Consider the following 16,999-nt stretch of genomic DNA (forward strand, 5'->3'; position numbering starts at 1 on the left):
AGAATATGTATACAAATTTATTTGTACGACACTTTTAGTGTGATTTTAAACAGTGAAAACAAACAAACAAAAAAGACAGTATATTCTCAGTATAATGCAACATACTGAAGACTAGATTGAATCTATGTTCTAGTTATTGTTAACCAAAGGCTGATCTAAGCAAAGGCATTTTCTTAGATTTGTGTTTTGATGGATTTAAAGGTATTCAGTATTTCAGCTTCTCACCGAAAAACTTCCAGTTTTCTAGAAATTTGTTCCAGATTAAAGGACCATAGAACCTGAATGCTGTTTCTCCATGTTTGGTTCTGGGGATGGAGAGCAGACTGGAACCAGAACCTGAGTGGTATGAAAGGCTGATACAACAACACATCATTGATTTCTAAAACTAAAATATTTTATATTAACTTCTCCTGCTTATGACTTAAAATTTATGTCCATGAATGTAGATGCTCACTTATGGAGGGGCAGGAGGATTAGTTGTTTTTGGTCCAGTCCAATTATTTAACATTATTATAAATTTATTGATTAAGATTTTTGGGAAAATGAAATTCTGTCGTAACTGGATATAAGAACAAGGTGAGTGAATAATAAAATGGAATATTGCTGAATAATTTCATAAACATTTATTTCTTGAATTGTTTGTAATTTTTTGGGAGTAAAATTTGAAATCTAGATGTGATCAGTTGTAAAGCATTTCCCAGTGTGGTTTAATCCTTAAAGCCAATCAAGAAACAATTGACATTCAATAAAGCAAGAACAGATTTAAACTAAATTGCAGAAAGTAATATGTGTTTGGATTTCTTGGTTTATGGTAGCTATTGTGTTTCAGATGACTATTTTATTTATTTTTATTTTCTTTCTGGATACTCTAGTTTCCTCTCACGGTGCAAAAGCATGAATGTGGGGTTAATTAATGGACTTGACCTCCAGTGTAGCTGTGTGCATGGTTGATATTCGTTTCATGCTCTGTCTCAGCTGAGAAATGTCCCTGCATCCTGAAAACGTCATTTCAACTTCCAAACAAGTTCACTAAAACCAGAACAACTTCTCTTTTCACAATAGTTTTAATTTGTCAACTATTTTAAGCTCAAGCAGATGAATCAGCTATTCTTAAGAACAGTGTTGCATGATTTGATCAGTCTTTCAGAAGAATAAAGTTTTCCAGATGTTCTTCCTAAAGCGCAGCACCTTAGAATCCAACAAACGCTCTGTGCCAATCTGTCCCACTTAGCTCATTGCAGATTTCTTTGACCAGATTGATCCTGCAAAACAAGCCCATTCATCACCTACGGCAGCTTTGTTCCCATTTCATCTTCCTCCTGTTATAAAACATATCATATATCCACTGACCTTTAGTGGAAATACCAGCGCAGACTTTGGATCTGCTGTTCTGCGTTCTAATGATCTTGGAAACGGCCAGAAACAAAATGAGGGGCGTTGATGGAAACGCAGCTTTAATCAGAAGGAACGGCTCCCACAGCAACCAGTTACTAAGTGTTTGCTGAAGATAAGCAGGAACAAGCTCACAGGGAAGCAAATAGACATAAAAACGTCTGATTGTGTGTCTGCTATCATTAACTCCAACTTTAACAAAAGCTTCTTCTGATTTCTTATCCATTTTCCATCCAGTTTTTTTTTTAGTAAACAAGGAAATGAAATTAATATTTATTTCTTGGCCACTTATTTAGGTACACCTTGTGCATTCACCTAGTCCCTTAGACCTACTTTTATTTTTGTGACATAGATTCAAAAAGGTCCCAGAAACATTCAGACATTTATGTCTCTAATGACAAAATCGTAATTTTGCTGCACATTTATCACCAGTATATGCATAATGTTGATGTGCATCCCAAAGCTGCTCTTCTGGGTTGAGATATATTAACTGTGGAGGAAGTAGGAGGACAGTGAGCTGTTCAAGAAACCAATTTATTTAAATTCTGTAGTATCTGACTGGAAAACCTTCAAAGAGGCGTCCAATTAGCTGCTTGAGTGCTTTAACTAAGCAGATCTGGACACACTCGCATATAATCTAAAAATTTCCATTTAAAACTATGTATTACCTCATGTTATTTTGTGGTAATACCATAACTGAGGCTAATGACAGAGACAGAGACATCATATTTGCACATTTATGAAATTGAAATGAGATGCACATAATTTCCATTTGCAGTGAAAAGTTTACTGAGTGAAATAGTGGAGCTCCTGAGAATTGCCTCATTTTTTATCTAGTGCTCCCCTGAGCTGCTTAGAGAACACTCCTGACATCGTGTCTTTTCCAGAGCCCACACACTTTGAAACAGTGCCAGCACCGCGTCCCGCAGAAACAGATTTATACAATATTCCATCGTCAAGCGGAAGCCAGCTTACGTTGTGACCTTCTGGAGGCCTCAGCTTTCAGCAGCAAAGAGAGCATTAAAAAGTAAAAGTGGGGCTGCAGCTGCAGTTCTTTCATGGCATTTGATGTCTTCCTCACTTTGGGGGATTTTTATGTAAATTTGACTGCTTTTGACAGAATAAAACACAGATCACTGCTTCACGGTGCAGTTAGACACAAAAAGGAACCTGGAATGGTGAGAGAACACTTAAACATTACTAATATTGGTAAAACAAAAAACATACGTGTCATGGCCATGTAAATTCTGTCAGTCATTATGGGTATAATTATTATGGCATGGATTCCCCTAAGAGATTTAAAGACACCAGTTTGTTAGATATAAAATATTTATGGATTTCTGATTCCAGGTTAACCTGTGACCCTGAATAGGAAAGTGTAGAAAATGGATGAACGTATTCCAGCTCATTTTTTAACCATGTCAATGTATTCATTAAAAATGAAAGTGGAAGAAGCTTGGATTAGGATTTCAAAATGATCTGTACAAACTATCTGCTGCAACTTTAACATCCAAATGCTGCAGAATGAGTCTACCTTATCATGTGCAAGAATCAGCTGATCTAGAGTAAACTGAGATCTATTTAGAATAATTCATAATAATGTGTGAATAGATCAACAATCATTCTTCCAAAAAAGACAAAAGAAAAATCAAGTTAGCAATACATCTGTTTACTCTTGAACAAAACTATTGCCATAGGCATCATCATAACAAAAATGACATTGTTTATACATTTCAATAGTGGACTTGCTTAAAAGAGGGTTGATTTGTTCTTCATCTGCATTTATTCCGCCTATAAGAGAGAAAAGTTAGTTTTTGTCCCTTTGCATAAATAAAGTTTCACTGAATTGAAGTTGTGCAATAAATAGTTTAACATATATCTTAAAATTAACAAGAGAATTGTACCTGTATAAAATGTAATTTTTATATTTGTTAGGGGTTAGGGTGCAAAACTGCACATAAATATCTAACAATTGAACATTTAATCATTTTTTCATTGCCTACACATTTGTGACTTTCTTATTGATTTTAGTTGATCAGTGAATGACATTGCAAAGAATATACTTTTCCCTATGTATTTCACTTTTAAGACATACATTTCTGGATTGTTTATTTTTTATTAATGAGAAACAGATCAAATCTAATTTTGATTTGTAACAATGATTTCCCTCTTTATTGTGTTGATGGTGACTTACTCTGCAGATTGTGTAGTTTATGACCTGTGAGTTATTAGAGTAAATGTGAATTGCTGTGATCTGTATGATCATAGAAATTAATGTCAACCTTTGGGTGATTAAGCCCCTCTGTTGGACAGGTCTGCTTTCACAACCGAGAAAATTCTCCTCTTCTTGTTGTCATGACACGATTCAGCCTGATAATTCATATACAGTACATGATGTCAATGTTAAACTAAATTAAGTATTTTAACAGAGTTAAAATCAAATCTGGAAATGTCATTTTTTTAAGTCAGACAAAAATTTGGGCTAAGAATCTCATTATATTTTGTTCATCTGATATGAGTTAATGCATCTGACAAGCCAACTTTTCTCGCTGTACTTCCTGCTGTTCTGTCACTGCAGGGCGACTGGAACTGCCAACAAATGTGGGAGACATTTTTTTTGCTGCTGAAAAGACTGTACCTGTCAAATTAAACTACCTTAAAGCTATATTATCTAGACTCAGCCTCTACCTGTAACCACTCACTATCTTTGACCCACTCTCATTAACTTCCACTAAGTTAAAATGGGAGCTGACAGCCAGCAGGAGTCTGAAGCTGCCTCTTGCCTGCTGTAACTTGTCACTCTCTGCAGTCCTACCAGCTCAGTGTGTATTGGGCTGAACATTTCCATCCTATTTGTGTGCATGTAAGCATCTGTTTCTTTCTCCCAGTCCCACACAGTGATTCCTCCTGCCAGGGGACATGGGTGCTGACCTGGCTATTGTTGACGCAGCTGTTGGTGGAAACCGTATCTCTCTTTGCCTTGTCATGTTTCTGGTTTATTTGTTTTCTTATAGGCCTCTAATTGTCAATGTCATTGTGGATTTAATGATTTTATCCTTGCCATATTACATCCTTGCATGCAGCTAGTGTCGCCCCCTCGTTTTTATTCCATATTTTTCTTTAGGGGTTTGATCTTCCCATGGCGCCACAGATTTTTTGTTTAGCAACCAATTTATTTACTTGAAATCAGATTTTGCATTGCAGTTTGGTGCTTTTGGCTCCATAATAGGAGCTGCAGCTCCAGGAGGCAGTAAGCCAACATATAAAGAAATCACTTACATACAGAAGAAAAATCAGAAATGGAAAAGTCACTGATCAGCAACACAATATTTTTACAGATATTATCTATGAACACTATGTGCCCAGGTTTGATGGCCATAACTGCCAAAAGTAGTTCAGCATCGTATTTGTGAAGTGAGAACATGTCGTACTGCCTCCACATGGGCACGTCTTGGTCTTTCATCTTGCACACCGTGCGCCTGTCACAAGGAGTCCTTATAAAAGGCTCAAGGTGAGTCTCATTTTATCAAGGCTCATCCATTGGAAATTTCACACATGTGACTGACTGACAGCAAGATGCCATTTAGACGCCCCGTACTTCCAACTGGGACTTAGAAATTAGGAGAGACAGGTCATTTATTAATCACTGGAGAAATACAACAATTTTAGATTGCATTTCCATAAGGAAGTGTACAGAGTCTCACAACAAGAGTGTCTAAAATAAGACTCTCAATGATTTATTTTTTCTTTCTAATCTGCACTCACCCACAAACATACATTCAGTTCTACTAATTTTGGTAATGTGTTCTTTAATAAACTGCAAAGAAAACACAAGTATCTGTGAGCAAGGGTGTGGCAGGATATTTACCACTCAGTGGGACATAATCAGTGGAGCTTATATAAGGATGATGTTTCCTTAACCAAGCTTTTAAGCAAAGTCTATAAATTTTCAAAACAGTTGGGCTCAGCATCACACCAAATATTAATGTGAGCCTTCTTCATCCTTTCCAATACCAACTACGATGTGTGTTTTGGGTCATTGTCCTTCGAGAGAATCAGTTACGTAAAAGTCTGAAATGTCTAACCAAATAAAACTTCTTGGGATTCTGAGGAATATTCTGGAAACAGTTAAGGTCAAGCCTATCATAAACTGAAATGTCTTTCTTCTCTCCTTTCTTTCTTTAAAGTTGAAACCTTCAAAGCATCTGAAATTTACATCTGTCTTCATGGAAAGCTAATTACCTTATGGAGAAATGTTTTAAGGTCAAAATTTGCAGAGATTGAGATGTTTTACAACAGCAATGTAAAAATTGTTTGGAGGAATCAAGGTCAAGTTTTCAAACCTATGTACACTGCACATACTGTCAAGCACGATGGTGACAGCATTATGCTGATTGTCTGACTTAATGTCAGTCAAACAGGGGAAACAATGGGTGTCCCAATGGGAAAATGACACTAAAAATGAATTAACTTTGATCAGAACAGTGGTCAAATATCTGGGAAGAAATATCCTAGAAGAAAAAACAGAAAGTATATTATAAATTATAGAGTATAATATTAATTTTGAAAGATCAAAATCTGATGAGGGGGGTTTAGTCTCAGAAAGATTCAACAAAACAGAGATAAATTAAAACAACCAGAGAGAAGACGTCTTGGTATAAAAACATAAATATACACTTTTCATTAAAAAACAAAAATCTGTGATCTGAAAGGTTCCTAATCTTCTTTCCTCAGTTGAATTCATGTCTGTCTGAGAATTTCATCATAGAAACCATCTACAGTGACTTTACAGGGCAGCAGGGAAAACACATGAGCTTCGCAGAATGAAGACAAACACCCTCACAGATCAAAGCAGCAGAGCATCAGTGCTGGAGCATGTCTAAAAAAGCCTCCTGATCACCTCTAAACTCCAAAAACTCCCATCAAACATCTTCTGACAACAGAAGCATGCACACACATTTCATATTAATCAACTATATTGTAAGAAAGTAACAAGAGAATAATGTACTGCTGTTTCTAATTTGCAGGATTTGTGCAAGCATAAATACATGCTGTATGCAAAAAGAAAAACAAAGAATCGGTTTATGTAAAAGCCCGATTTAAAGTAGTAAGACAGAGAAAATGTCCAACTAGCGCTGTGAAACATTTGTGTCAAGGTTTGAAACTCTGATGCGCTCACAAAGTCTGCATGTTTGTGGAGAAGCTAAGTGACATGAGAAAAGCAGCTGGCATGTGTTGGCTACAGTCCAGATGAAACCTTTTGTTTAAACAAAGACCATCAGGGAAAGAAGGTTGTTACAAAAGAACAATGCAGCTGTCAACCAAGCAGACATGAGGCTAACAGCACCGCTGACACCACAAGGAAATGCTGCAAACGGATCAAAGCTTTAAATGAGCTGGTTAAATTAGGCTCTGTAGAAAAAGTGTCAACCAAAGAGGAAATTTACCCATCAGCATTCTATTCAAGTTGCCTAGTATGTTTGGAGGAATGACAGATGCAATTCTTTTAAAGAAAGGCTTTGCTAGCAAAGCTAACAAAAGTCAAACCTGCGGAGAATCAGATAGAGGAGGAACTGTTCGCCTTACTCTAAAAACAAGATCAGTTGGTATTTACAACACCAATTAGTGCCACATATTAATGTTTCCTAACATAGACTACCACCCTCTAAAAACATGTGCAAGTGCCCGTTTTAATATTCCAAAACACCAAATTTATCCCAATATGCATTAAATGTAGAAAACATTTTGGTCCAACCAAAGAAACCAACATCTTCAGTTTTCCTTCCTTGCAAAGGGCAGCTAATAGCGCATCAAGTGGGATTGGGTCAAGGGATTTTTGAGCTTCCCAAGCTGCATTCCTTAGATGTGATCAATAAAAAAAAAATCTGCAAACAGGCAAACTGCGTTCTTTATCTGTTCATAGATGGAAATCAATTACACATCTATATTAGTTAGAACATCATACAAATTAACACATTTGAATGAATTACACACAGAATTAAAACTTTCAACCAAACTTTCATCCTGACTTCTTATTTCTTTCAGTTAATGAAAAAAACAAAGTCCAGTTTCTCATACATCTAAAACAACAAATAAGGTCTAGAACAACAGTTGGCAGAGAGCAGCACAAAGTGATGCACAAGCAGGAGAGCTAACCTCCAAATTCAGAGGACTGAAGTTGGGCTCATTCAATAGTTTGGCTTGAACTGCATCCAGAGTCCAACAAACGCATCAGGCATTTTCTCAGGTTCAGCAGTGGCTCAGCATGATGGATGTGATGTGACAGATGTAGAACATGCCTTTAGGCCTGACTGGCTCCAGTCCATGCCTGGAGAATTTCTCTGAAATCTTTAAAATTCTGTCAGGGTTACAGTTCATCTGGCACACTTTTTCCTTCCACCAAGCTTTCCCTCAATAAGATTGGATACACCACTCTATAAAAAGATAACTTTTTTGTTTCCTACCATCTCTACTTGTGAAAAGTAGAGATGAGTGTCTTTGCTAAACAATCTTTTCTATAGCTACTTAGGTCATGACAATATTTCTGTACTATTTTTTAATAATGTGTGAATTGTTTGTTTTTCTGTCCTTTTAATGATTAACATTACAACTATCTCAGTTATCTGGTTTCCTCCACATTTAGCCTGCATCATGCTGCCGTTTGTAAAACAAACTTCTCTTAAAAACTTCTTAGATTTGCTTAGTGTTTAAGTTTTGCTATTAGATAAAATTTTACAACCCTACCACTCCATAATGTTTACACCTTTCTTTTTTCGATTCATTCCCCTCTGCTTACATATTTGAAGCCAAGCAATCAAGAAAGCATCATAAAGTGCAGCCAGGTTTGTCAGGAACACCCCAAGAACACAACAAAATGAAATCTTAATCACCAGCATGATAAGGACAGAATCTCCAATGAGAATCCCTCCACCACTGAAAAGGTTTCTGTCTTAAATTCTGAAAAAATAAAAATAAAAGAACTGAAAATGATTTTCAAGATGATCAACAGTTGTTAAACATTCCATAAAGGCCTTAAACAAGTGAATGTTTAGCCAAGTATTTATTCTTATTCTCTAAACATAAGTATAAATGAGGACATTATAAAAGGGATAAACTTTATTATTAATAGATGAACTTGGTATATGTTAGGTGTTAGACGACTATCTTCATTTCTGACAAATGATCTGCTGTATTTAACCCCATTGAAAAGGTTAGAATAAATCCTGTCATTGTATCATTTTACAGTTGAACTAAATGAGGTTTTATCTTTTAGATCACAGAGGAGATACCATTTTAAAAATTTAGACATTTACATTCAAAGTCTGTGCTCAGTCTTTATCTTTGTGTTTTAAGGCAGATGCTGATAGATCATTAACAGGAAATGACATCATTCTGAACATGGATTTATTTTCTCTCTCAAAATCAAGAAATTCAGACAAGTAAATCCGTTTTTTGTTTTATATACTTATTTAACATGTGTGATCAGCCTGGTGATGACACATGATATTTGACAATATCGTTCCTCACATTTTTCATTGGAGGAAAGATTCAACTAGTAAAACCGAAATGATTGCAGCAATCAACCTTGAGATTGGCTCAAGGTCTCTCCTTGTTAAAGGAAACTGCTTCTCTTTATTGCCAACAGCAGCTTGTGTAAGCTCAGGATCAGGGCATCGACTGAAGTGAAATTAAACACAATCAGCTTTTTTGTAAGCTGGGGGCTCACTAAAAACCGAATTAAATCAAATTTTGACTTCTGTGTGACTGTGCTCCTGCAGGTACTGAATGCTGGATAATCATACAAAAACTCCAACAGTCATTTTACGCCTATGCCATTTACACTGCACATTTCTGCCTGTTTTTAGTCTGTTTTGTCTCTTTTAGTAACACAAATGAGTCACTATCAAATAAGTGTCAATTTGTTTCATCATCTGTTTTAAGGAAATGTGTTTATATCAATTGTCTTCACCTGCAGGAGGTCATTTAGACTTAGAGTCATTTTGATAGGATCAGAGGTCATCATTTCTCATATCTCAAAAAAAGTAACTGATCCAAATCATAATCAGAACCACAATCAATAGAAATGTAGCATCTTGTGAGATTTAAGGATGGAAACAATATAAACCTTTATAGATATTTATCATACAGACCCCAGGATAAAGATGTGTTTTTTTTTGTTTGTTTGTTTTTTTTCAGAGCATCACACTGTAAAATTTTAAATTTCCCTTACAAGGAAATATACCACAACACCGAAAAGCCTTATGTTATCACTGTGTTTACCATCATAAATCATACATTTAAAAGCTCCCTTCTCTAGTTTTAGATGTAGTTTGTGTAAACTAGAAGTGTTCATAAGTTCTGGCTTCTTCCACTAAATCAAATACAACATATCTTCCCAAACAGCAAACAGCAAAGGCATTTCCATTCTGAGAAAATGTAGATATAAACTTAGACCTCTGAATCTGCCTGTATCTGTAGCTGGAACTTTTGAAGGACACAGCGATAAAGGCTCGGTTGGGGGGCTGTATTCAGGGCAAGCCAAGATCCGCAGAGGCTGTTTAGCCTCTTTTTTTTTTTTCTTTTTTTTTTTTGACCAGCCAGCTGCTAGGCCCATTTACCATTTCAACACTCTCTGTGAAATGGCAGAGATGCTCTTAATTAGGTGTGAACAATGAATTGGCTTTAACCAATTCCTGGTAGCACATATAAGGAAGGTTTCTCCTTTTGATCATTTGGCCAGGTCCCTGAAATCACGTGTTCATGAAATGCTTTGTGCACTCAAATGTATGAAATTGCAGTGCGACATGATTCAGCCATGACAAACAGGAACTTTGAAGTGTTAAATGGACAGCTGGCTGTCAAAGACCTCTTCGCCCTCACTTGGCCTCAGTAAAGGTGAATGTCAGGAATGAAGGCACCGAGACCTGCTGTTGCAGCACATAGACTCCCAGTCATCATGGCAAACACAAGCAAAGCAAACATATGCACTGTAACATCCTTCTATTTCTCCAGGATGAGAGGAATAGAGAGAACATCGAATTGGGAAAGAGACCTACTGAAGATTAAAATATGTTGGCTTAATGATAAGTGTTTACTATTGATTGTTTATGATCTTTAACAATTAAATGTTGGTGAAGTTTGATTTAATGATTATTTTTCAGGTATTCTTTGACACGATAATTCTGTACTGCTTTATGTTGACCTATCCCAAAATGACCATTAAATACTTTGTAATTTGATGTCATAATGTGACAAAATAAGACGTTACATGGGATTTAAAAACAAATCCAAAACACTGTAAAATTACAATGTAAATCTGGAAAACTGGAGTTAACAGGAATTATTCAGGCAGGCAAAAAGAAGCTTTGGATACTAAGAGAGCAGGAAATGACTGATTTTTTTCAGATTGCAGTCTTTTAAACTGTACAGCTTAAAACACCTCATCACTCCTAACCCTTTAAAAATGGATTTAGGTGATCATCCAGCTCCAACAATAGAAGAATTACACAGGAACCTGCAAAGAATTGTTTTCACGCTTTGCTGCTTTAGTATCAATTTGTACTGTTTTACAAAGGAAAACTTTTATCAATTTCCCATGCTCCCAATATTCAATGTCAGAAATAGGCTGCTGCAATTGTTTCACATCAGTTGTCCAATAAGACAAAGAAAGGGAAGAAAATGACAAAATAACACTTCTGGTATCTGCTTAGGTAATAAAAATTTTTATTCTTCCCACTTTCAGAGAAACGTTTTCAAATTGTGACTGCATGCCAGAGAGTGAGAGTTTTCCTAAATGTTCAGCCTGGGTTTGCTTGTGTTGCCTTACTTTCATTGAAGAGGATTCATTTGAAAAGTTCAGGAAGTAATTTCAAGTTTTAGACTTTTAATTTAAATAACACAAAGTGAATGGATGAAAAGCTTTTTACAACTTTCCATAATAAAAGGTTTTCAGGGTCTGTGACCAGTTCTCAGTTTCAAATTCCCACCATCATTCAGAAACTACATCATAATCATTTTATATTCATTGTGTCATTATCCAAAAGTTTCAATCTTCTCAAACTGATTACGCTTGTCTAAAAATGTAAGCTGAAAACATTATTAGTCAGAAAAAATAAAAAACATGAAGAAAACTGGTTAACCAGAAATGTACATCACTGCTGTGTTCTGTCCTCAACATTACACACAATAAACTTATTAAATTAAACAAGAAAACATTCAATCTTGTTAAGAAATATGAATAAATAACCTAACACTGGACCAACACAGAGGAGTGGTACATGGTCTTATATTATAACAGTTTTTGATCTAAAAAGTGATTTGCATTTCCATTCACTCCCAATAAGTCAGTCCTTTTATGGGAGGTCAGTCAGGATTTAACCTTTTGGCCAATAATAGCTGCAGGTCTTCAGACATTTCTATCAGGCTGACTCAAGAGTTTCACATTCTTTAATTCCTTTTTCAAATTACAATAAATTGGCTTTTTCCCTGGACTTTGACTAACCAATTAAGAAATCCTGATATTCCTGATATTCCTTTGTTGCTTTGGATACATTTGTAGGGTTGCTGGAAGGTTAACCTCTGCTCCAGTCTCAGGTCTAACAGGTTTTATTCCAGGTTTGCACTGTATTTAGCCATATCACTGCATTCTAAGTTGAACTACCATAACTGTTTAAAAGTTAGTTAATAGAAAAGTTGAAGGAAACAAGACAAAGCATGAGAAAGAAATGTGGCTCTCCTGCTCCCCCACAACAGTGAAAAGCAGCTTTAGGTTATTCAAGTCATTTTCAGAATTAAGAGGTGGCTCTAATCCAGGAAGTCTTTAGATTTATTGCTTTAGGGGGAAAGTGCATCAACATTACTGCACATACACACATATATACATGGTCAGAATGAGTCCCCTGGTGCTGGCAGCAGATGCAGGGCTGCCCAGATGAACTGTTATTGATGGAGAAATGTGTCATTCTGCCACCCACTGTCTCTGACACACTGTGTTGATGAAGTATGCTTCTGCACAGGCATAGAGCAGTGAGAGTTTCATAAGCCTGAAAGGAACTCAGACACTGTGAAATAAAAGACTATAGTTAATTAAAAGCTGAAATAAGGCAGCAGCTTTCACGATATAAACAGATAATAAAATCAAATCATATTACACAAGTCTCATTCATGCAGTACTGCATTTTTTTCCCCATATTTTTGGGTCATAGGAATTTCAGATCTAACTAATTTTAACAAAAGATAAAGTTAACCGTGGTAAATACAAAATGTAGATTTCAAATGAAGATTTTACATAATAAATTAATTATATTCGGTTCCAGACTTGTACAATGAATGGATTATTTAAGTAGAACATGAAGTAGGCTAATGGAAAGAAAAGCACCAATTTAAAGAACATCAAGAACAGATGAGAAGCAAATCAACTGACATCTGCTGTGGATCTTCAATGAATCAGAGAAAGAGCCATTATGTTTAAATACAGAACCTTCCCAGAAGTGGCTGGCCTCCAAATTACTCCAATAACTTATCAGTGGCTCATCCAAAAGGCCAAAAAATAACCCAGAATAACATCACTGCTTTTTTTTTTTTTTTTTTAAACAAAACATTTTCTCATAAGTGAAATAATCTGCCAGTGGAATTTATCCTTTTCCATAAAGATTAAAGAATTATTTATTTAAAGTAAGCTCATGTAAAAACTACTTGTAAGTTGATTTTCTCTTATTCCAAGTGGGAAAAAAAGCAACAACTAGAAATTAGACCAACACTACTTGGTAATATTTTATGTTTTCAGTGTGCAGGTCACACCATAAGGTCAGAGTTCATGATTGGACAATAACAAAAGATGGTATTTGGCAGAAATGAAGAAATGACCTCTATAGGACATGGACCCATCCCAAATGACCAAAGTCCTGCTTGTTGGTAAAACATATTGAATGAGAAAGTCCAGCAGTCAGTTTGTGTCCTTAAACTTAAACACACTTTGGTTGTGCATCAAGACAAAGATCAAAAACATATCAGCATCCCGTCCTCTTAAGGTGGATAAGGGGCTAAAAATCTAATTTAGATGTCGTAGTATGACCTTAAACAGACTCTTCATGTGAGACAACCCTCCAACATGGCTGAATCAAAGCAATACTGCATAGAAACGTGAGACAACATTCCACCATCATAAACATTTTTGGGGACATTTGTCTTAACAAAGAGCGGCACAAACACCTGTTAGATCTAGGGGGCAATTACTTTTTTCCATGCTGATGATAGACCTTATCGCTAAATAAATAGTTTGAAAACTGCTTTTTGAATTTAGACAGCTTATCGTTGGTATTAAAATCTGTTTGGTTTGATTAAGAGGAAATCTGAAGCATTTTGTGGCCCTATATATGATCATAGTTGTTCATAAGTTTATGTGTTGAGCAAATTTTATCATGAGTTTTAAACACTGATATAAAGTTGTACCTTTTCTTCCGTTTAATATCTTCCTTTATCGTATGCTGATTAATGAATGCCAAAGTACCTCTCTTCCCTGTGGTTTGAAGTGTGCTATTATGTAACAGAAAGCCTATCAGAACATGTCATTGCTTTTACAGCTTCATATTTCTCCCTTTATTCTCCCCTGAATGCAGTTTCGTGGAGCACATTTGAACAAAAGGCGAAGTGGTGGTGTTTAAGTGCTGTAATTTACAGTCCACCATGGATGGTGAGGCAGACTGCCATCTACTGGCTTTTAAAGCTTCCCCACACGACCACCCCCCCTCCATCCACACCTCCTCACCACAGCCAGCATCACCCCTCCTCTTCTCAACTCCCACTCAAGAACTCAATTAATATGAAGACAGAGTTCACAAAAAGCCACCAGATAAATCCATGGGGGATGCAAACAAAGCTTCTACTGGCTGTCAGACCAGGTGACAGCCTGTAAATCAGCTCAGCATCACATAATCAACATCAATCCACTCATTTCTTCCATGTCTGCATTTAAAAGCAGCAGCTGCTGATGCTGAGATGAACCAGTCCTGCAGTTTGTCACCAGAGACCACTAGAATTTTCTAGAAGAATGATTTAACCCTTAAATACGTTTCATCAATAAGAACAAAAAGAAACTGAAGACGATATTTTAATAAAATAAAAAATGAAACTCAAGACTAAAGCTATTAATATTTTGATAAATGAGAATGTCCTAAGTTCAATCATAATTGATAACAAAATGATGGTTATCGTAAGAAACTTTTAAGATTTCAATCGTTTCTGTTCATGAGTCATTTCCCCCCAAAACACACTTGTTGAGGAGGGAAAAGTTGAAAAACATCCACAAATATACCTGATGTTTTACATAAATTATTAAATATGACAGAGAAATGCATGTTAACACCATATTCTCTTATGTAATCTCCTCCCACTACTATAAACACCCAACAGTACCTAATAATATATATTTCTAACTCGTAAAGCCTGGACAAGGAGCTGTTTTTCCCATCAGGGAAGGCAATGCTGTCAAGTTCTTGTAACCAACAAAAAGCAATCATCTGAGCACAAAACACACGACTCTCGCTGTGATCTGTCGGACGCAGTGAGCATCTTCAAGCAGGAAGGTTTTATATGGTAATGGGATCGATTGGACCAGTGCGCGCACCAATGAGAAGCGTTTGATTTATGTTTAAGGGACTGTTGAGAGCAGCAGTCGCTTGGCAACCACCTAATGAATGTACGAAATATAGCGACCTATTTGCTGCAGCAGTTTAAAATAAATCTGTCAGGAGAACAGAGACGATTCTTACAGAAACTCTGAGGAGAAAATGTCTCAAAGTGAAGTCACAGCTTAGATTGTGACTGGAAACCTTCGTTTGGACCAAAAGTAGGGATTCAAATCAGACTAGAAGCCGTTCTGGCAATTAAGCAATGCATAGGAAATCCTTCAGTGCATCGGCTTTTAATTAATCGCTTCATATCAGCCCTCATTAGCCGTGTTAGAGCGTGTCACAGGCACCGAGAATGTCTGTCTCTATCTGTGCATGTGGGCTGTTCTCCAACCCTGGGTGAACAACGCTCCTCCTGAGCTGAGAAAAGACATGAGGGAGAAAAAAATCTGCCTCAGTCACTCTTTACCTCAGATTTCTGTCCTGAAACATGACAGAAGACATTGTTAAAGTTGGGAGATGGTGTAAAAAATGTAAGATGCACAGTTTTTAATTATGCAAAATGAAAAAATTAATAGAGAATCAAATGTACCTAGAAAATATTGATTAGCCCTTGAAAAGTCTGCTAAGGCGTTTTAAATAAACCTGAATAACAGAACTTTTATTATTGATATTTTTTATTGTGTAGCCTCTTCTAATGAATGTGAAAGACTGAAAATGGTATTGATGTGACGGTTGCTCTGGAAACCAACTTTTCCCTGGCTACTCAGCGCTGTTCATCCTCAACTACCCAGCTCACAGTCTCAGCGTGTTTGCTGACAGAATATAGATAAGAAAGCTTTGAAAATATTTTTATTAAAATAGCTGAAATTATTTATAATATTTAAACTATGATGTTCTGAAGAATGACTATAATTGTTTTGTGGGTGTCATTCTCCCACTAGATTTTAGTAAAAAAAACAATAAGACTAAAGATATTTTTGCTTACAACAGTTGGTCACAGCAAAACTGTTGGCAACCTCCAGATTGTCAATATGGGGTGTCAGTCTGAATTCCGAGGTTCCAAATTGAACCATTCCTATCCGAAACGCGCTGTACTCTTGATCTGCGCCCCTTGGAAAAAGTCCCCCTGAAATTATGACAAAAAGCCTGTTACACTTCCACAAAAACAACATCACAGATTTAGCGACCAGAATTCATAATTGTATTTTATGCCAAATTATTTAACCCAATTTTCTTTTGTCCGAATGAGTTAGCTACTCACCAATTTGAACACTGGGCGAGCCCCCAAACGCGCAGACCCATAAAACCAGAAGAATAGAAAAAAATAAATTCACTATATTTCCCATGTCTACAGTTCAGGTGTCCACATCCACCAGATGAGTCTGGTCTTCCCTTGTTTCTCTTTGGAGGCGTTAGATCCAACACATATTAAGAACCTTTAGCCTCGGAGAGAAAAAAAGAGGAAATCTTCTTGAAATGTGCGTTTTGTAGCAGGTAAATGACACCAGTAGAGGAATGGTCGCCGGCGGTGAGGTTCTGCTGTCTCTTTTTCCGCTCCTCCTCGTCACTCCCCTTCCACCGGCAGCTGCGCCTCTTCTGAACGCACGGAGCCGGTGCGCGTCTCCGCTCCGCGCGCCGGAGATCTTCGCGGTATCACACCCACAACTGAGGAATGTTAATGAGAAGGCGGACAGACACGAAAAGATCCGAAAGTCATCCACATGGAGACCAAACCACACGCCAACCTTTGAGTAAATGGGAACGGAAGCTCCTGCTCAAGCAATTCAGTTTTTTGTTTTTGCCTCTGGGTTTCAGTGCACATGATTACACAGGAGATTGGTGAACATTGTTCAGTCATGACACCGTAGCGTCATTAAGAGAACTTAAATCATATTTACGTGTCTTCCTCAGACAACTGGACCCTTAAATGTCAGATAAAACACTCTTAAAAATATGAAGAAATTTTTCATTTTCAA

The 16,999-nt window shown here is 36.7% G+C and overlaps 1 protein-coding gene across 8 annotated transcripts in view; it reads right to left on the reverse strand.

Annotated features, from left to right (window-relative positions):
* Positions 1–16,688, reverse strand: part of gria2b (glutamate receptor, ionotropic, AMPA 2b) — a 48,895-nt gene extending 32,207 nt beyond the window's left edge. For 4 of the 8 annotated variants that reach the window (XM_016670891.1, XM_016670890.1, XM_007551038.2 and 1 more), the window contains exons 1-2: positions 16,285–16,688; positions 16,009–16,149 (exon numbers count right to left, since the gene is read on the reverse strand). In XM_016670891.1, the coding sequence (XP_016526377.1) occupies positions 16,009–16,149; positions 16,285–16,369 (226 nt within the window). In that variant the 5' untranslated portion in view covers positions 16,370–16,688. The remainder of the gene's footprint in view (positions 1–16,008; positions 16,150–16,284) is intronic. The other 4 variants (XM_016670894.1, XM_007551041.2, XM_007551037.2 and 1 more) reach the window with 3 other exon arrangements.
* Between the last annotated feature and the right edge of the window lie 311 nt (positions 16,689–16,999).

This window comes from Poecilia formosa, unplaced genomic scaffold (genome assembly GCF_000485575.1).
Source record: "Poecilia formosa unplaced genomic scaffold, Poecilia_formosa-5.1.2 Scaffold39, whole genome shotgun sequence".
Lineage (NCBI taxonomy): Eukaryota > Metazoa > Chordata > Actinopteri > Cyprinodontiformes > Poeciliidae > Poecilia > Poecilia formosa.